General features: G+C 41.0%; 1 protein-coding gene across 1 annotated transcript; it reads left to right on the forward strand.

Moving 5' to 3' along the window:
- Nucleotides 1-738: 738 nt before the first annotated feature.
- Nucleotides 739-19915, forward strand: LOC139392028 (mediator complex subunit 10). Its single transcript, XM_071139673.1, has 4 exons — nt 739-1017; nt 2103-2186; nt 18584-18686; nt 19170-19915. The coding sequence occupies exons 1-4, from the start codon at nt 896-898 to the stop codon at nt 19263-19265; spliced, it is 405 nt and encodes a 134-aa protein (XP_070995774.1). The 5' UTR covers nt 739-895; the 3' UTR covers nt 19266-19915.
- Nucleotides 19916-22365: the final 2450 nt, after the last annotated feature.

The following is a 22365-nucleotide window of genomic DNA, read 5'->3' on the forward strand; positions in this document are numbered from 1 at the left end:
TCATAGCTATCTACCAAAAAGTGTCCCACTCATGCATACTTCACCCTAAACCAAATTCCAATTCCAAAACTGAAATAACTGGTCCTCTAAATTATTTTGTAGCTTATTCATGTTTATGTTCTATCCTAACAGGACAAGAGAGGTGGGGATATATTTAGTGTAGCCTATAACCTAATGTTAAGGCTATTATATTACAAAGTGGCTTCAAACAGGCTGTCTTAAGTAGCCTACAAAGTATTTTACTCTATTTTATATTTTGTATATTTTAATGTTTCACTGCACTGCTTTTATTAATTGAAAACATGTACATAACATTGTCCATTAAACTATACATATATGCAGGCAAATTCACTGCATTACACATGCATGGTGAGGATGATACATTTTAAAATCAATGTTATTTGCAACAATGTTTCGACATTTCAGAACACGACGCTTTGCGGTAATCTTGAGCTGCAGACGGCAGTCTGTCGCTACGGCAACTACACATTCGCCAATGATTGGCTCTCACCCTTCCGGAAAGCAGTATGCCATGGGAGTGTTTGTCACTAGTTACCACAGCCACAAAGTAAAAATGGTTGTTATCGTAAAAATGTATGAAAACAAAAATGTGCTTTTTGCTATTAATTTAAGGTTAGACGTGAGGTTATCAGTGTGGGTAATGTTGGGGTTAAGGTTTGTTTTAAAATCAGATTTTAAGAAGATACATTTTAGAAATAGGCGGGGTTTAGCCTTAATGATCCCCTTGTGGCTGTGGTAACTAGTGACGACCCCATGGGGGTCTGGGAAGTGATTAGCATTGTGATGAATTGACAAAAGGCTTTGTCTGAGGTTTTATATTTTCACAAATATTTTATGTTTATGAGAAATGAACACATAACGTTTTGTTGGTGACATGGCTGAGAAATTTGATAACCTCGAGGAGCATCTCGAGAAGTTCGTTGAAAATATTCGACAGATGGGAATTATCGTTAGCGACTTTCAACCTAGCAGTCAAACAGGACTCAACCAAAAACTGTAAGTGATGCCAAACAAACTGTAAGTGATGCCAGTTAGCTAGCTAGGTGTTTCTAGTATTACTAGCCATCATAGCTAGCCACTTAAATATGTTACTATTAACTCCCCAAGTTATCAATACACGAGTTGTTTACAAAAGTAAAATTATGGTTAACCAATGCTAACTAGCCTCCACATAGTTAAGTTAGTTAGCTACGTTGATAGCTAGTTAGTACAGTCAATGTCATAGACCAGGGATGGGCAACTCCAGTCCTCGGGGGCCGGAGTGGTGTCACACTTTATAAAAAAGCGGAAGATCATAATTAGTTGATTTAAATGGAGTCAGGCGTGTTAGTTGGGACTGGGGAAAAAGTGACAACAGGCCCCCGAGGACTAAAGTTGCACATCGCGGTCATAGACACACAAAAGGGTATAAAAGACTGCACATATTCTTTTCTTTTACGTTTATTTAACTAGACAAGTCAGTTAAGAACAAATTATTATTTACAATGACTGCCTACCAAAAGGCAAAAGGTCTCCTGTAGGGACAGGGACTGGGATTAAAAACTCATCACGAGAGACACCACAACACTACATAAAGAGAGACCTAAGACAACAGCGTGATAGCAACACATGACGACAACATAGTAGCAGCAACATAACATGACAGCAGCAGAAAACATGGTACAAACATTATCGGTCACAGACAACAGCACAAAGGGCAAGAAGGTAGAAACAACAATACATAACGCAAAGCAGCCACAACTGTCAGTAAGAGTGTCCATGATCGAGTCTTTGAATGAAGAGCGAAAACTGTCCAGTTTGAGTGTTTGTTGCAGCAGGTTCCAGTCACTAGCTGCAGTCAACTGAAAAGCGGAGCGACCCAGAGATATGTGTGTGCTTTGGGGACCTTTAACAGAATGTGGCTGTCAGAACAGGTGGAGGATGAGGGCTGCAGTAGGTATCTCCTTGCATACAGAGATGACCAGTTTACAGACCAGGTTAAACGCTGACAGTCATGTTGAGGTAGTAAGTTAGTTGTATGGTAGTTGCGTTTGATTTTTGCCTGCTAGTTGTTGAAACGTCTCTACTCCTGTGCATTTCAGAAACTACATGATCACGGGACTGCAGGACATTGAGAAATGTCGCCAGCAGCTACATGAGATTAACGTTCCTCTCGAGGCTTTTGAGTGAGTAGATGTTCCAACTTAAACATACACTTTCCATGTCTAGATCTCTAGTTTACTTTTGAAAGCCTGGGGAAGTTCTCAGGAAGATGATGGAAACTAGTGACACATTGCCACTAGGGTTGGATGATTTTACCACCGAGCACACAGCAGGGCGACATGCCAATTGGCCTATTCCCTTTTCCCCATAGCCTAAATGTTCAATACATATAAGGTAGTTAGAATAGTAGCATAAGGCAAGAGGACAATGTAGATTGTACAAAGAGAGGAGAGATCCAAAGCAGTGCAAATTGTCAGACCGTGCCTACTGTGGTTTTTCCCCTCTCCAATGTCTGATGATCATGGGCCTTTTACAGTGGACACCCAGTCGTCTGGCTTATTGTTTTAAAATCGAAATTTCCCTTTTTCTCCCCAATCCCCATTCGATTTGAATATGACTTGTTGGCCTAGGCATAACCTACTCTTTCATGATCAACCATCAAATTAATCTATAGGCCTAACAGAGTTCCAACTCAGACAGTTGTTTGAAAATAGCCTAAATAAAAACATAGTATAGTTATGAGAGAGAGAACAAATAATTGCAAGATAGACTAATCGAATAGGAAGTATAAACACACATGGTACGCTTCTGCGTTACTTGACAAAAGTGTTGGCAAAGTAAATATTTCCTTCAGAAAATCCCTTCTTGCAAACCAAACAGCCAATAATATATGCCAACACACAGGCTACTGTCAATAAGTTGCAGTAAATGTTACTTTGACAAGTTAAAATGCTGAACTAATATTTGTAATATTGTCAGTGTTTATTAATGTCCCGCACAACAGGCAATAATCGGTCATATGCTCCCGCAGCAGCACTGTCAAAAAGCGCAACCAAAAAATGAATTAATGATGAGTCGGTGTCTGAGTTGTCTCAAACATTATTTTCAATAACATTTGAATTGTGCCTTCATGTAAAAGATAAATAAATGATTATTTAGCACAAAATCACATTTTATTAGTCACACACATGTTTAGCAGATGTTATTGCGGGTGTAGCGAAGTGCTTGTGTCTTTAGCTCCAACAGTGCAGTAATATCTAACAATTTCACAACAATACACACATCTAAGTAAAGGAATGGAATTAAGAATCTATAAATATATGGTCGAGCAATGTCAGAGCGGCATAGACTAAGATACATTAGAATAGAAAACAGTATGAGATGAGTAATGTAAAATATGTCAACATTATTAAAGTGACAAGTGTTCTATTTATTAAAGTGGCCAGTGATTTCAAGTCTATGTATATAGGCAGCAGCCTCTAATGTGTTACTGTTGGCTATTTAACAGTCTGATGGCCTTGAGAGGGAAGCAGTTTTTCAGTCTTCCAGTCCCAGTTTTGATGCACCTGTACTGACCCCCGCCTTCTGGATGATAGTGGGGTGAACGGGCAGTGGCTCGGGTGGTTAATGTCCTTGATGATTTTTTTCCCCTTCCTGTTGCTTTAGATGTCCTGGAGGGTGGGTAGTTTGCCCCCAGGGATGCGTTGGGCAGACCTCACCACCCTCTAGAGAGCCCTGCGGTTGTGAGCGGTGCAGTTGCTGTACCAGGCGATGATACAGCCCGGCAGGATGCTCTCAATTATGCATTTGTAAAAGTTTGTAAGGGGTTTTAGGTGCCAAGACAAATTTCTTTAGCCTCCTGAGGTTGAAGAGGCGCTGTTGCACCTTCTCACCACACTGTCTGTGTGGATGGACAATTTCAGTTTGCCAGTGATGTGTACGCAGAGGAGCTTGGAGCTTTCCACCTTCTCCACTGCGGTCCCGTCAATTTGGATTAGGGGGTTGCTCCCTCAGCTGTTTCCTGAAGTCTACAATCATCTCCATTGTTTTGTTGATGTTGAGTGAGAGGTTATTTCCCTGGCACCACACTCTGAGCCCTCACCTCTTCCCTGTAGGCTGTTTCGTCATTGTTGGTAATCAAACCTACTACTGTTGTGTCATCTGCAAACTTGATGATCGAGTTAGAGGCGTTCGTTGCCACAGTCATGGGTGAACAGGGAATACAGAAGGGGGCTGAGCATGCACCCTTGTGGGGCCCAGTGTTGAGGATCAGCGAAGTGGAGGTGTTGTTTCCTACCCTCACCACCTGAGGGTAATTTTCAAGTCCAGGACTCAGGGCCTTGAGTTTAATGAGATTGAAGGGTACTATGGTGTTGAATGCAGAGCTGTAGTCAAGGAGCAGCATTCTTACATTGGTATTCCTCTTGTCCAGATGGGATAGGGCAGTGCGATGGCGATTGCATCGTGTTAAATGTCTTACTCACGTCGGTCACGGAGAAGGAGAGCCCACAGGCCTTGGTAGCTGGCCGCGTCGGTGGCATTGTGTTATCCTCAAAGCGGGCGAAAAAGGTGTTTAGCTTGTCCGGAAGCAAGACGTCAGTGTCCGCAACATGGCTGGTTTTCTTTCTAGCACTTGAATGAACATTGGCTTAGGCTAAAAATGAGTAAGCCTATTATCTTTAGGCTATACCTTTTTCCCTATCAAACTGTACAAATCCTAAATATACACCTTTTTTTCATCTACACACAATACCCCATAATGACAGTGAACATGTTTTTAGATGATTTATTTTTTAATGTATTGAAAATTAAATATCTAATTTACATAAGTATTCACACCCCTGTGTCAGTACATGTTAGAATCTACTTCATTGAGTCTTTCTGGGTCTCTAAGTCTCTAAGAGCTTTGCACACCTGCATTGTGCTATATTTGCACATTTTCATTAAACAATATTTCAAGCTCTGTCAAGTTGATCGTTGTTAGACAGCGATTTTCACGTCTTGCCTTATAGTTTCAAGCCAATTGTAAGTCAAAACTGTAACTAGGCCACTCAGGAACATTCAATGTCGTCTTGGTAAGCAACTCCAGTGTATATTTGGCCTTGTGTTTTAGGTTATTGTCCTGCTGAAAGATGAATTTCTCACAGTGTGTTGGAAAATCGACTGAACCAGGTTTTCCTCTAGGGTTTTCCCTTTGCTTAGATCTATTCAGTTTCTTTTTATCTTAAACTCCCTAGTTCTTGCCGATGACAAGCATATCCATAACATGACGTAGCCGACGATCATGCTTGAAAATGCACGTGATACTCAGTGATGAGTTGGATTTGCCCCCAAACATAACGCTTTGTATTCAGGACATAAAGTTAATTTCTTTGCCACATTTTTTGCAGTTTTACTTTAACGGGATGCATGTTTTGAATAATTGTATTATGTACAGGCTTCCTTGTCATTCTTAGTATTGTGGACTAACTACAGTTAACTGAGGAAACTTAGGAAACTGAGGATTCTCCTATCACACCCATAATATTTTTAACTTTTATAAAGTCACCATTGGCCTCACGGTGAAATCCTTAAGCGGTTTCCTTCCTCTCTGGCAACTGTCGTATCTTTGGCTATGCCGGATTAAGTGATATGACATGCTATTCTATAAAATAATTTCTCTGTAATTAATATTACCTGATTAAGCTAATCAGGTAGACAATTAACTAGAAAGTCGGGGCACCACTAAATAATGTTTATAGAGCTGTTATCTACCGAATAAACTCTTAAAGACCTAGTCATCTTTTACGCCAGTAGCAGTCAATATTTAATCCTCACCTTATTTAGTCTCATCTGAAAGTTGTAAATTCTTGGTTCAAAAACCCTGGCTAACAAATTGAATCAACTATACAACATTTGGTTTAATTATGAATAAGAGTTCAAAGTTCATACCAAGTTGCCATTCTATATGCTCATGCTATATTCTGGCTGGTATAGTCGAAATTCATCCTTCCGGTATGTAGGTCGTCACCTTCACATTGAAATTCAATGCTAATTTCGAAAGGTTGGCTTAGTTCTGTAGGTGGTCTTTGTCCTTTCAACGTGGGGACCTCAAGTCCACACGTCCTTGGAACATCTTATTATCTGAGCCCTTTTAACGTAGGACTGTCGCCCTAACGTCCTCGCAACAGAAAGTTACATTTTCGTCAAGGGCTTTATATATAGGAGGGGAGAGAAGGGCGTGTTTCATAGTTTATAACCAATGTCTGTTCACATGGGCAGGGCCACTGAGTTGAGCATACATAGTTCACTCATGAACTCGCTACATATTCGTCGCCAGACCCACTGGCTCCAGGTCATCTACAAGTCCATGCTAGGTAAAGCTCCGCCTTATCTCAGTTCACTGGTCACGATGGCAACACCCACCCGTAGCACGCGCTCCAGCAGGTGTATCTCACTGATCATCCCTAAAGCCAACACCTCATTTGGCTGCCTTTTGTTGCAGTTCTCTGCTGCCTGTGACTGGAACGAATTGCAAAAATCGCTGAAGTTGGAGACTTTTATCTCCCTCACCAAACAAACTTCAAACATCTGCTATCTGAGCAGCTAACCGATCGCTGCAGCTGTACATAGTCTATCGGTAAATAGCCCACCCAATTTACCTACCTCATCCCCATACGGTTTATATTTATTTACTTTTCTGCTCTTTTGCACACCAGTATCTCTACCTGTACATGACCATCTGATCATTTATCACTCCAATGTTAATCTGCAAAATTGTAATTATTCGCCTACCTCCTCATGCCTTTTTCCTACTGTGTTATTGACTTGTTAATTGTTTACTCCATGTGTAACTCTGTGTTGTCTGTTCACACTGCTATGCTTTATCTTGGCCAGGTCGCAGTTGTAAATGAGAACTTGTTCTCAACTAGCCTACCTGGTTAAATAAAGGGGAAAAAAACAACAACAAAAATGTTTTATTTAATCTTTTCACAAATAGTTTCATATTTAAACATTTAAATTGCACAACAATTCCATGTGAATCTGACAACTCGAATGTGTAGATTTTCCAAGATACAGTTTGTCGTCCTATCATCAGTAATAATGTTTCAGACGCCAACTGATCAGGCATCAAATTCATTAGTACCAACGCATATTTTCAGCTGGTTGGATTACCGAAATATGGTTCCATTCCCATCTTTTGATGTCACCAGACTCTCTCAATGTTAACCAAGGGATTTTCAATAGTCACATCGGTAGAGTAGAGAGAGGAAAAAGGGGAAAGGTATTTATGGGGGGGTCATAAACCTCCCCCACTCAGGCCAACTTCATGACACAACTAAGTTAGGAAGGACGCCTGTATCTTTGTAGTAACTGAGTGTATTTATAGACCATTAAAATTGTCATCTAGTAACTTCACCATGCTCAGATATATTCAATATCTGCTTTTTAAGATGCTTATCTATCTATCAATAGGTGCCCTTTGCGAGTCATTGGAAAACCTCCCTGGTCTTTGTGGTTGGATCAGTGTTTGAAATTCAGTGCTCAATTGAGATGCCTTACACATCATTGTAAGTGAGGGGTACAGAGATGAGGAAGTCATTCAAAAAACCCTGTTAAACACTATTATTGCACACAGAGTGAGTCCATGCAATTTATTATGTGGCTTGTTAAGCAAATGTTTACTCCTGAACTCATTAGGCTTGCCATAACAAAGGGGTTGAATACTTGACTCAATACATTTCAGCTTTTGATTTGTTATTAGTTTGTAAACGTTTCCAAAAACACAATTCCACTTTGACATTATGGGGTATTGTGTGTAGGCCAGTGACACAAAATCTCAATTGTAATCAATTTTGAATGTGGAAAAAGTCAAGGGGTATGAATACTTTCTGAAAGCTGTTAAATAGCCTAAACAAAATAAGTATGAAAATAACCTACATTTGTAAAAACAAAAGTCTTTCAAGGTTTGACAGAATATTTTTAGCGTATCCTGCATTGCCTTTTAAGTATTCAGACCTCTTGAATTTTGTTACATTACAGCCTCATTCTAAAATTGATTAAATCATTTTTTCCCTCATACATGTACACACACTACCCCATAATGACGAAGCAAAAACTGTTTTTTTAGATTTGTTTTGCTAATATAGCTATATCTCAAATGCAATTACATTTACCCAGGTATTCAGACTAGAGGTCGACCGATTAATCGGAACGGTATTTTGGGGCGCCGATTTGCCGACTTCATATTTTTATTTATTATTATTTTTTAAATTTATTTTTTTACGCCTTTTATTTAATCTTTATTTAACTAGGCAAGTCAGTTAAGAACACATTCTTATTTTCAATGAAGGCTTAGGAACAGTGGGTTAACTGCCTTGTTTAGGGGCAGAACGACAGATTTTCACCTTGTCAGCTCGGGGGATCCAATCTTGCAACCTTAACTAGTCCAACGCAATAACGACCTGCCTCTTTCTCGTTGCACTCCACAAGGAGGCTGCCTGTTATGCGAATGCAGTAAGCCAAGGTAAGTTGCTAGCTAACATTAAACTTATCTTATAAAAAACAATCAATCATAATCACTAGTTAACTACACATGGTTGATGATATTACTAGATATTATCTAGCGTGTCCTAAATTGCATATAATCTGACTGAGCATACAAGTATCTGACTGAGTGGTGGTAGGCAGAAGCAGGCGCATAAACATTCATTCAAACAGCACTTTTGTGCGTTTTGCCAGCAGCTCTTTGTTGTGCGTCAAGCATTGCGCTGTTTATGACTTCAAGCCTATCAACTCCCGAGATGAGGCTCGTGTAACCGCAGTGAAATGGCTAGCTAGTTAGCGCGCGCTAATTGTCGATGTGTTCCTGGTTTGAGCCCAGGGAGGAGCGAGGAGAGGGACGGAAGCTATACTGTTACACTGGCAATACTAAAGTGCCTATAAGAACATCCAATAGTCTAAGGTTAATGAAATACAAATGGTATAGAGGGAAATAGTCATATAATTTCTACAATAACTACAATCTAAAACTTCTTACCTGGGAATATTGAAGACTCATGTTAAAAGGAACCACCAGCTTTCATATGTTCTCATGTTCTGAGCAAGGAACGTTAGCTTTCTTACATGGCACATATTTTACATGGAACATATTGCACTTTTACTTTCTTCTCCAACATTTTGTTTTTGCATTATTTAAACCAAATTTAACATGTTTCATTATTTATTTGAGGCTAAATGATTTTATTGATGTAATATATTAAGTTAAAATAAGTGTTCATTCAGTATTGTTGTAATTGTCATTATTACAAATAAATCAATTTAAAAAAATCGTCTGATTTAATCGGTATCGGCTTTTATGGTCCTCCAATAATCGGTATCGGCGTTGAAAAATCATAATCGGTCAACCTCTAATTCAGACCCAGTACTTTGTTGAAGCAGCATCAAGTCTTCTTGGGTATGATGCTTCAAGCTTGGCTGGATGGGGAGTGTTGCTGCACAGCTATTTTCAGTTCTCTTCAGAGAAGTTTGATGGGGTTCAAGTCTGGGCTCTGGCTGGGCCACTCAAGGAAATTTAGAGACTTGTCCCGAAGCCACTCCTGCGTTGTCTTGGCTGTGTGCTTAGGGTCGTTGTCCTGATGGAAGGTGAACCTTCGCCCCAGTCTGAGGTGCTGAGCTCTCTGGAGCAGGTTTTCATCAATGATCTGTACTTTGTTCCATTCATCTTTCCCTAGAACCTGACTAGTCTCCCAGGCCCTGCTGCTGAAAAACATCCCTATAGCATGATGCTGCCACCACCATGCTTCACCGTAGGGACGTTGCCAGGTTTCCTCCAGACATGGCGCTTGGCCTTAAGTCTTTGGGCTGAAATCTGGTTTTCATCAGCCCAGATGATCTTGTTTCTCATGATCTGAGAGTCTTTAGGTAAACTCCAAGCGGGCTGCCATGTGCCTTTTACTGAGAAGTGGCTACCTTCTGGCCGCACTACCATAAAGGCCTGATTGGTGCAGTGCTGCAGAGAAGGTTGTCCTTCTAAATGTTTCTTCCATCTCCACAGTGGAACTCTAGAGCTCTGTCATAGTGACCATCAGGTTCTTGGTCACCTCCCTTACCAAAGCCCTTGTCACGTGATTGTTCAGTTTGGCCTGGAGGCCAGCTCTAGGATGAGTCTTGGAGGTTCCAAACTTCTTTGATTTAAGAATGATTGAGGTCACTGTGTTCTTGGGGATCTTCAGAAATGTTTTGGTACGCAGAAATGTTTTGGTACCCTTCCCCAGATCTGTGCCTCGACACAGTCTTGTCTCGGAGCTTTACAGACAATTCCTTCGAACCTCATGGCTTGGTTTTTGCTCTGACATGCACTGTCAACTGTTTTTATTTGTACTATTTTCTACATTGTAGAATAATAGTGAAGACATCTAAACTATGAAATAATACATATGGAATCATGTAGTTAAACAAGTGTTAAACAAGTTAATTTGTGGAATTTCTTTCCTTCATCAGGTGTTTGAGCCAATCAGTTGTGTTGTGACAAGGTAGCCTATTTTGTAAAATACCAAGTCCATATTTTGTAAAGAAAAGCTCAAATAAGCAAAGAGAAACAACAGTCCATCATTACTTTAAGACATACAGAGAATGTCAACACAGAAAATGTCAAGAACTTTGAAAGTTTCTTCAAGTGCAGTCGCAAAAACCATCAAGCGCTATGATGAAACTGGCTCTCACGAGGAGGAATGGAAGACCCAGAGTTACCTCTGCTGCAGAGGATACGTTCATTAGAGTTTACCAGCCTCAGAAATTGCAGCCCAAATAAATTCTTCACTGAGTTCAAGTAACAGACACATCTCAACATCAACTGTTCAGAGGAGACTGCATAAATCAGACCTTCATGGTCCAATTATCCAATTGAAACCACTACTAAAGGACACCAAAAAGAAGAAGATACTTGCTTTGGCCAAGAAACATGAGCAATGGACATGGTCTGGAGTCTAAATTTTAGATTTTCGGGTTCCAACCACCTTTGTGAGATGTAGTGTGGGTGAACGGATGATCTCCTCATGTGTAGTTCCCACCGTGAAGCATGGAAGAGGAGGTGTGATGGTGTCGGGTGCTTTACTGATGACACTGTCTGGGATTTTTTTTAGAGTTCAAGGCACACTTAACCAGCATAACTACCGCAGCGATACGCCATCACAGCTGGTTTGGGCTTAGTGGGACTATCATTTGTTTTTCAACAGGACAATGACCCAACACCCCTCCAGGCTGTGTAAGGGCTATTTGACCAAGAAGGAGAGTGATGGAGTGCTGCATCAGATGGCCTAGCCTCCACAATCCCCCGACCTCAACCAAATTAAGATGGTTTGGGTTGAGTCGGACTGCAGACTGAAGGAAAAGCAGCCAACAAGTGCTCAGCATATGTGGGAACTCCAAGACTGTTGGAAAGGCATTCCAGGTGAAGCTGGTTGAGAGAATTCCAAGAGTGTGCAAAGCTGTCATCAAGGCAAAGGGTGGATATTTGAAGAATCTCAAATATATTTAGATTTGTTTAACACCTTTTTTGGTTACTACATGATCCCATATGTGTTATTTCATAGTTTTGGTGCCTTCACTATTATTCTACAATGTAGAAAATAGTAAAAAGAAAAAAAAAACTTAAATGAGTAGGTGTTCTTAAACTTTTGGCTGTGTAGACAGTTATGGGCTTTTCCAAAGCATGTCCAATCAATTTAATTTTCCACAGGTGGACTCCAATCCAGTTGTAGAAACATCTCAAAGATTTTCAATTGAACCAGGATGAACCTGAGCTTAATTCCAAGTCATAGCAAAGGGGCTGAATACTTAATTAAGTAAATTAGGTATTTCTGTGTGTTTTTTTTATTTATTTTTTTTATCTGTTTTTGCTTTGTCATTATGGGCTATTGTGTGTAACGTAAACTCACCCCATTCCGTACAAATGTGCGCAACGTGACATTCAAACGAGGCAGCAAAGAAAACTAATGGGACTGTAGCGACTGTGTTGACTTCATAATCTGGGGTGTGAACTACGTTTCTATTCAAGCGTTGATCGACATGGTAATGGCTCTATAGTATTGGAGAAGAAAAAACTGACCCTCCGTTACATCATGTAGTGTAACGTACAGCACACATAGAGCAATTTTTTCTGTCTTACAATCTCTCTCCACCAGATGTAGCACTTCTCTCGTCCTTTAAAAACAAGAAATGGACAGTGACGGGGTTAATCATTTTTTGCGTCATCACTGCATGGGATCATCATTCTCAAAGCCGCTGTTTACTACTAAGATCACTTTAGCATTTTAGAGGCAATAAGTTGGACAGATCGAGTGAAAAATAGCAGTTTTCCCACACGACATCTGTCCTTCTCATTATCGCGCATTAGTTTCGCTTAGAAGGCCAGCATCCCGGAGTCACCTCTTCACTGTTGACATTGAGATTGGTGTTTTGCGGGTGCTATTAAATGAGTATGGTGTGTAGATATATTAAAAAAATGTAACTCTTATGTTAGAACAAGGCTATAAAGTAACAATGTGGGAAGAGGGGTCTGAATACTTTCCTAAGGCACTGTATAATATTCGTTTTTAAAAGTTAAGCTAATATACAGTGAGGGAAAAATGTATTTGATCCCCAGTGGATTTTGTACGTTTGCCCACTGACAAAGAAATGATCAGTCTATAATTTTAATGGTAGGTTTATTTGAACAGTGCGAGACAGAATAACAACAACAAAAAACACAAAAAAACGCATATCAAAAATGTTATAAATTGATTTGCATTTTAATTTCATTTTTGACATGCGTTGTCCCTCCCCCACCTTCCAGCTGAAACAAGCAGAGCGTCGGAAGCAAATCTCCATTGAAGTTTTAACCAGGTAGGTCAGTTGAGAACAAGTTCTCATTTACAACTGCAACCTGGCCAAGATAACGCAAAGAAGTGTGACAAAAACAACAACAGAGTTACACATAAACAAACGTACAGTCAATAACACAATAGAAAAATAAATGTACAGTGTGTACAAATGTAGAGAGGTAGGGCAATAAATAGGCCATAGAGATGAAAATAATTACAATTTAGCATTAACAGTGATAGATGTGCAGATGATGATGTGCAAGTAGAGATACTGGGGTGCAAAAGCGCAAGAGGGCAAGTAAATATATGGGGATGAGGTAGTCGGGTGCGCTATTTACAGATGGGCTGTGTACAGGTACAGTGATCGGTAAGCTGCTCTGACAGCTGATTATTAAAGTTAGGGAGGGAGATATAGGACTCCAGTTTCAGAGATTTTTGCATTTCGTTCCAGTCATTGGCAGCAGAGAACTGTAAGGAAAGGTGACCAAAGGAAGTGTTGGCTTTGGGGATGACCAGTGCAATATACCTGCTGGAGCGCGTGCTACAGGGTGGTGTTGCTATGGTGACCAGTGAGCTGAGATAAGGTGGGGCTTTACCTAGCAAGGACTTATAGATGACCTGGAGCCAGTGCTTTTGGCGACGGATATGTAGTGAGAGCCAGCCAACGAGAACATACAGGTCGCAGTGGTGGGTTGAATATGGAGCTTTGGTGATAAAATGGATGGCACTGTGATAGACTGCATCCAGTTTGCTGAGTAGAGTCTTTTGTAAAATGACATTGCCGAAGTCCAGGTTCGGTAGGATAGTCAGTTTTACGAGGGTATGTTTGGCAGCATGAGTGAAGGAGGCATTGTTGTGAAATAGGAAGCCGATTCTAGATTTAATTTTGGGTTGGAGATGCATAATGTGAGTCTGGAAGGAGAGTTTACAGTCTAACCAGACACCTAGGTATTTGTAGTTGTCCACATATTCTAGGTCAGAACCGTCCAGAGTAGTGATGCTAGTTGGGCGGGAGGGTGCGGGCAGCAATCGGTTGAAGAGCATGCACTTAGTTTTACTAGCATTTAGAAGCAGTTGGAGGCCATGGAAGGAGTGTTGTATGGCGTTGAAGCTCGTTTGGAGGTTTGTTAGCACAGTCCAAAAAAGGGCCAGATGTATACAGAATGGTGTCGTCTGCGTAGAATTGGATCAGAGAATCACCAGCCGCAAGAGCGACATCATTGATATATACAGAGAAAAGAGTCGGCCCGAGAATTGAACCCTGTGGCACCCCCATAGAGACTGCCAGAAGTCCGGACAACAGGCCCTCCGATTTGACACACTGAACTCACTCTGAGAAGTAGTTGATGAACCAGGCGAGGCAGTCATTTGAGAAGCCAAGGCTATTGAGTCTGCCGATAAGAATGCGGTGATTGACAGAGTCGAGAGCCTTGGCCAGGTCGATGAAGACTGCTGCACAGTATGTCTTTTATCGATGGCCGTTATATCGTTTAGGACCTTGAGCGTGGCTGAGGTGCACCCATGACCAGCTCGGAAACCAGATTGCATAGTGGAGAAGGTACGGTGGTCTGTGATCGGTTTATTTACTTGGCTTTCGAAGATTTTAGCAAGGCAGGGCAGGATGGCTGGGGTAGGGGCAGCCAGATGGAAAACATGGCCAGCCTTGGTAAAATGCTTATTGAAATTATCGTAGATTTATCGGTGGTGACAATGTTTCCTATCCTCAGTGCAGTGGGCACCTGGGAGGAGGTGCTCTTATTCTCCATGGACTTTACAGTGTCCCAAAACATTTTGGAATTAGTGCTACAGTAAGCAAATTTCTGTTTGAAAAATCTAGCCTTAGCTTTCCTAACTGACTGAGTATATTGGTTCCTGACTTCCCCTGAAAAGTTGCATATCGCGGGGGCTTTTCGATGTTAATGCAGAAAGCCTCAGGATGTTTTTGTGATGGTCAAGTGCAGTCAAGTCTGGGGTGAACCAAGGGCTATATCTGTTCTTCGTTCTAAATTATTTGAACGGGGCATGCTTATTTAAGATGGCGAGGAAAGCACTTTTGTAGAGCAACCAGGCATCCTCTACTGACGGGATGAGGTCAATATCCTTCCAGGATACCCAGGCCAGGTCAATTAGAAAGGCCTGCTCGCCGAAGTGTTTTATGGAGCGTTTGACAGTGATGAGGGGTGGTCGTTTGACCGCGGATCCATTACTTACGCAGGCAACGAGGCAGTGATCGCTGAGATCCTGGTTGAAGACAGCGGATGTGTATTTAGAGGGAAAGTTGGTCAGGATGATATCTAAGAGTGGGCCCATGGTTACGGATTTGGGGTTGTACCTGGTAGGTACCTTGATACTTTGTGTGAGATTGAGGGCATCTAGCTTAGATTGTAGTATGGCCAGGGTGTTAAGCATGTCCCAGTTTAGGTCACCTAGCAGTACGAACTCTGAAGATAGATGCAGGGCGATGAATTCACATATGGTGCCCTGTGCACAGCTCGGGGATGAAGGGGGTCTATAACAAGCGGAATTGGTGAGAGACTTGTTTCCAGAAAGGTGGATTTTTAAAAGTTTAAGCTCGATTTGTTTGGGCACACACCTGGATAGTATGACAGAATTCTGCAGACGATCTCTGCAGTAGATTGCAACTCCGCCCCCTTTGGCAGTTCTATCTTGTCGGAAAATGTTATAGTTAGGGATGGAGATTTCAGGATTTTTGAAGGCCTTTCTAAGCCAGGATTCAAACACGGCTAGGACATCTAGGTTGGCGGAGTGTGCTAAAGTGGTGAATAAAACAAACTTAGGGAGGAGGCTTCTAATGTTAACATGCATGAAACCAATGCTTTTACGGTTACAGAAGTCAACAAATGAGAGTGCCTGGGGAATGGGAGTGCTGTTGGGGGCTGCAGGGCCTGGGTTCACCTCTACATCACCAGAGGAACAGAGGAGGAGTAGGATAAGGGTACGTACGGCTAAAGCCTAAAATAACTGGTTGTCTAGTTAGTTCGGAACAGAGTTAAAGGAGCAGCTTTCTGGGCGCAGTAGAATAGATTCAAGGCATAATGTACAGACAAGGGAATGGTAGGATGTGAGTAAGTAATCTTAGGCATTGAGTGATGAGAGGGGTTTTGTCTCTAGAGGCACCATTTTAGGCCAGGTGGGGTAGAGGTCGACCGATTATGATTTTTTTTAAAACACCGATACAGATTATTGGAGGGACAAAAATAACCGATATTTAGTCTCAAATAAACAATGAAACATGTTCAATTTGGTTTAAATAATGCAAAACAGTGTTGGAGAAGAAAGTAAAAGTGCAATATGTGCCATGTAAAAAAGGTTAAATTCCTTGCTCAGAACATGAGAACATATGAAAGCTGGTGGTTCCTTTTAACATGACTCTTCAATATTCCCAGTTAAGAAGTTTTAGGTTGTAGTTATTATAGGACTATTTCTCTCTAAACCATTTCTATTTCATGTACCTTTGACTGTTGGATGTTCTTATAGGCACTATAGTATTGCCAGCCTAATCTCGGGAGTTGATAGGCTTGAAGATAAACAGAGCTGTGCTTCAAGCATTGCGAAGAGCTTCTGGCAAATGCAGGAAAGTGCTGTTTGAATGAATGCTTATGTAGCACTGTGATTTTGTTCCTCTAGATTATGCACCAAGTTGCACACAAGGACCAATTCAAATAGGCCAGGTCAAGAGGGGATGATGATAATTCAGTGTGTTTTTTTTTAATGTAATTACAGCTGCATAGCTAATGTTATATTTTGGTGTACAAACACTTTTTCATATCAATATTGTACATACACGTGATTGTAAAAGTTTTCTATATTTTGGTTTGGCCCATTGCGGGTTATCTGTATTTCCGTACCCCCTTATTGTTATTTTTTTGCCTGACCTTTGGTATGTTGTCTTTGGCTCTGAAATTGTTCAATATAAAACCGTTGTAATGTTACACAATGTGCTGTTATGCAACCATAAGTTTGTTACAATGTGGACAATATAAAGATTTGTGGTAACAAGTTTCACAGAGCTCGATAGCTAGGGTACCTTGTTAGTACTTGGGACCGTGTTTGAGTGAGTGTCCATGTGCTTGTGCAGGTGCCTGAGAGCTGGGCTAAAATATTCTGTGTTGTTTCTTTCTCGTGTAGGTATGTCTTTTATTTTGTCCAAATTATGTTCTATATCATTTTACTTGTGTAGTGTGCTGTTGTGCACAATGTGTGCACCCAGCACCTGTTATTTCCTTTTGAAGCTCTCTTTTGCCTGACCTTTTGGCTAGCAAGGTGCCTGAGAGCTAGGACCGCGCCAAGAGCAAATAAAAATAATTCAACCAACAGACCTCCAGTTGCGGCAGCGTCCTAATTAAAAGTACACAACGCAGAACGAACCACGCTACTCTTACGAGCTTGCTGCTGCCTACCACCACTCTTCTCTATCAAATATCAAATCATAGACTTCATTCTAATATAATGAACCCTTAGAAATACGAGCCTTAGGTCATTCATATGGTAAAATCCGGAAACTATCATTTTGAATAACAGAACCTTTATTCTTTCAGTCATACGGAACCATTCCGTATTTTATTGAACGGGTGGCATCCCTAAGTCTAAATATTGCTCTGACATTGCACAACCTTCAATGTTATGTCATAATTATGTACAATTCTGGCAAATTAATTACGGCCTTTGTTAGGAAGAAATGGTTCACACAGTTCGCATTGAGCCAGTCGGCCCAAAATGCTGCATATACCCTGACTCTGCTTACCATGAACGCAAGCAAAGTGACACAAATTCCCTAGTTAATATTGCCTGTTAACATTACTTTTTTAAAACTAATTATGCAGGTTTAAAAAAATATATACTTGTGTATTGATTTTAAGAAAGGCAGTTATAACCAAGTTATGGTTAGAACTTGTGACATTGATGCTACGAATGTGTTTTTTTTGCAAATGCGCTTTTGTTAAATCATCACCCGTTTGGCTATGTATTCTGTGATTCGATGATAAATTCACAGGCACCACATTGATTATGTGCAACGCAGGACAAGCTAGTTAAACTATTAACTATATCATCAACCATGTGCAGTTAACTAGTGAAAATGTTAAGATTTGATAATTTTTACAAGATAAGTTGAATGCTAGCTAGCAACTTACCTTGGCTCCTTGCTGCACTCGCGTAACAGGTGGTCAGCCTGCCACGCAGTCTCCTCTTGGATTGCAATGTAATCGGCCATAATCGGCGTCCAAAAATACAGATTATGAGAACTTGAAATTGGACCTAATTAATTGGCCTTGCCGATTTAATCGGTAGCCTCTAGTGTGAGGGGTGGAACAACAGGGCTAGCTAAAGCATATTGAGCAGGGCTGGAGGCTCTACAGTGAAATAAGACAACAATTACTAACCAAAACAGCAATAGACCAGGCTTATTGACATTAGGGAAAGGCATGCATTTTGACTATCCGGATAGTCCAAAAAATATATTATTTTAATAGTGAAGTCCATTTCAAATGCCCTTCTCTAGCTCTCATTCAAATGCAAAATCCAATAGTTAAGTTCTACAGACTTCTAATAGTCAAGTCAACAAGATTAGTTTTCGGAGGATGGCCATGCTAGACTATGGTGAGCATAACGGAAGGACAGTCACCCATGTACCAGCACTTTCTCTCCCTCAGATCTCCACTTGGTCACAGACCCTCAGTCTAACTCAACTGATGTAATGTTTTGTCTTGTGTTGTCAGATACATAGACCAGGGGCGTAACCCCCAGCTGTACACTAAGGAGTGTCTGGAAAGGGCCCTGGCCAAGAACGAGCAGGTCAAAGGAAAGATTGACACCATGACGGTAAGTGGCAGTAGATTCAAGCCTAATAACGGCCTAGAAATTGAAGATCAGTACTTTGAGGAAATTACTTGATGACAAATAGTCTTGGTTACACTTTTAGTCAAAGCCTTCTGGTACAATGCATTAGGGTGTGATTGTAAGGTAGCCTAGTGGTTAGAGTGTTTGGCCAGTAACCAAAAGGTTGCTGGAATAAATAGCTGACAAGGTAAAAATCTGTTGTTCTGCCCCTGAACATGGCAGTTAACCCACTGTTCCCCGGTAGGCCGTCATTGTAAATACCAATTTGTTCTTAACTGGCTTGTCTAGTTAAATAAAATAAAACATATTTTTTAAATAATGCATTCTAAGATATGTCCTAAGCATATACAGTATAACCCCATTATACTGTCTTATTACCATCAGAACCATAAAGATCCAGATTAAATAACAGTAAATCATCTACAGCTTCAATCTCTGACCCCTCTGTTCTGTCTTTGGTTGCAGAAATTCAAGAGCCTGCTGATCTCTGAGCTGGGGAAGGTGTTTCCAGAGGAGATGACCAAGTACAAGGCTATCCACGGAGATGACCCCCCCTCATAGTGACCCTTGACCTTTAATCCCCCTGACCCTTAACCCCCTGCTTAAAGCCACAGTGGGGTCTCACCCAGCAGGATCAATGAGTCAACCTGATGACATGTATTAATATTCAGGGAATATTCATGAAAAAAGTGGGTTGTTGACTTTGAGAAATAGATTGAGAGCGTGGTAGAGGTAGTTGGAGGAGCAATTCTTTGTTTCTGATGTGGGAAGAGTAATGTGGCAAGGATGCTTTTATGAATGGGTTCAAAAAAATCATAAAAGGAGCTAGAGCTCAGGATTTGATAGGAAGAACTGTCAGCCAGGAACATATAGCCTTTTTCGAGTTTCTTTTAGTTGTATTGGAAATATGACATTTTCTCAATCTGATATCTGGCAAACTGTTTCCTCATGCTGTGTTGAGATCCCACCTACAAGATGTACATCATGTTTATACTCATACAGAACCTTTTTTGTAAAGACTTAAACATCATTGTACAACACTGCAGACCTGGACTGTGACTCCGTTTTGTATCAAGCTCCAGTATCAAAAGGGGTCTTATTCATGGGCAAGAAACTAGCCCAGAGGTTTGCAACCCTTCAATTTGTTTTGGTTTTATCTTGTTAGTTTTTGTTTTTGTTTGTTTTGCAAATAAATGGGCTTGTGATTGAAAGATTAGTCTGGTATTTACTGCCATGCTAGCGCCTTGTAGATCACAATTCACGAACAGAGACTTACAATTCAAGTTCAATGTATAGGAAGTAAAGGCCTCAATGTCACATTATATTCTTTCATCCAAGGGTCAAATCACCAAGGACATTACATTGTCAGAGGTTGTGTTCAGTGGGCATTAGAGAAGGAAAAGGGATATTTTTTTATTTTTAACCAACAGAATTTGTCAAATGGAAATGCTTTTCAATTTCTCTTTTCCATTTGGAAACATTCTCTCCCTACAGTATGTGGCCAGATCAGGCCATCACCATGGTGAAGGGAGCACGCGAGCGCATACTTTCTGTGGGGTTGTTCTGAGACAAATGCTCCAGAAGCGTGGAGCCTTCAGGACCAGGGAGCCGTCATCCGAGTAGGTCGTGGCCCAGCATGCCGCCTCCTGCTGGGGAAGAGAGACAGGGACACTCCCCCTGAGCCTGAAGACCAACTACCTGGGGTGGGGGGGAGCAGGATGTTCCCTATTATTATGTACAGTGAAGCAGCCTGGTCACGAGATTATAAATAAGAAGACAACGGGATAGAATGGAGACTTTATTGTTGACTACAAGACCTTAAGACAAAACACTGCAAACAATAGGAAAGATTGAACATGCATGCTGTAGCTTCAAGATGTTTGCATCCGATTAAACAAAGCAAAGCATACATTATTTTGAAATACTTTGCACCAAAAAAGGACGTAATATGTTTGACCTTAAACACCTTACCCCAGTTGGACACTGAGCAAAAATATAAATGCAACAATGTCAGATTTGACTGAGTTACAGTAAATATAAGGAAATCAGTCAATTGAAATACTTTCATTAGGCCCTAATCTATGGATAAAGCATGACTGAGAATACAGATATGCATCTGTTGCTCACAGATACAGTACCTTGAAAAAAATGGTAGGGGCGTGGATCAGAAAACCAGTCAGTGTCTGGTGTGTCCACCATTTGCCTCAAGTAACACGACACATCTCCTTCACAAAGAGTTGTCCCACTCCTCTTCAATGGCTGTGCAAAGTTGCTGATTATTGGCAGGAACTGGAACACGCTATCTCACATGTCGATCCAGAGCATCCCAAACATGCTCAATGGTTGACATGTCTGGTGAGTATGCAGGCCATGGAAAAAACGGATGTTTTCAGCTTCTAGGAATTGTGCACTGCCAACAATTGTGTGCCTTGCGACAGCATTATCATGCTGAAACATGAGGTGGTGGCGGGGGATGAATTGCACAACAATGGGCCTCAGGATCTCGCCACGGTATCTTTGTGCATTCAAATTGCCTTCAATAAAATGGAATTGTGTTCCTTATCTGTAGCTTATGCCCACCCATACCATAACCCCACTGCCACCATCAGCAAACCGCTTGCCCACACAATGCTTTACACATGGTCTGTGGTTGTGAGGTCGGTTGGAGACACTGCCAAATTCTCTTAAACCGAAGTGGCTTATGGTAGAGAAATTAGCATTGAATTCTCTGGCAACAGCTCTGTCGGACATTCCTGCAGTCAGAATGCCAATTGCATGCTCCCTCAACTTGAGACATCTGTGGCATTGTTGTGTGACAGAACTACACATTTTAGAGTTGCCTTTTATTGTCCCCCTCATGCTATTTAATCAACGGATGGATTATCTTGGCAAAAGATAAATGCTCACTAACAAGGATATAAACACATTTGTGGACAAAATTTGAGACACTTTTGGGTGTATGGAAAGTGACTGGGATCTTGTATTTCAGCTCATGACATACACACGGGCCCAACACTTTACATGTTGCATTTTTATTTTTGTTCAGTGTAGATGCCTGGTTGCTTAGTAATTGGCACGTTAGTGACAGAGACCTCAGTGCTCTCTTCAGCGACGCACAGACATGACAATGCAATCTGTCCTTAGGGGAACAGGTGGTGTCATATGTGCGGGGGCATCTTTGTTTCATTATCTTCCTCTTATCTTTCTCCTTATCTTCCTCCCCTACCTCGCTTTGTCCTATACTTGTTATATGCCGTCAGCATTTCTGTGTTTTTTTTTAATCACCTGCAATGACACATCATAGGTCAAGCGTACACTTTTCAGTCCCCAGCAGCACAGGGCAAGGCAGAGCGGAGGGATTTTAATCTAAATGTCCTTGTATGTTTTTCTTCAGTTTATTCATGTTCACTTCTTATTCCATTTGAGTACATAGTTGAAAATTGCCGTGACATTGCTGAATAAAATCAAATCAAATGTTATTTGTCACATGCGCCGAATACAACAGGTACCTTACAGTGAAATGCTTACTTACAAGCCCTTATTAACCAACAATGCAGTTTGAAAAGAAAAAAAATACCTACAAAGAATAAGAAATCAAAGTATAATAATTAAAGAGCAGCAGTAAAATAACAATATTGAGACTATATACAAGGGGTACAAG

This window comes from Oncorhynchus clarkii, chromosome 32 (genome assembly GCF_045791955.1).
Source record: "Oncorhynchus clarkii lewisi isolate Uvic-CL-2024 chromosome 32, UVic_Ocla_1.0, whole genome shotgun sequence".
Taxonomy (NCBI): domain Eukaryota; kingdom Metazoa; phylum Chordata; class Actinopteri; order Salmoniformes; family Salmonidae; genus Oncorhynchus; species Oncorhynchus clarkii.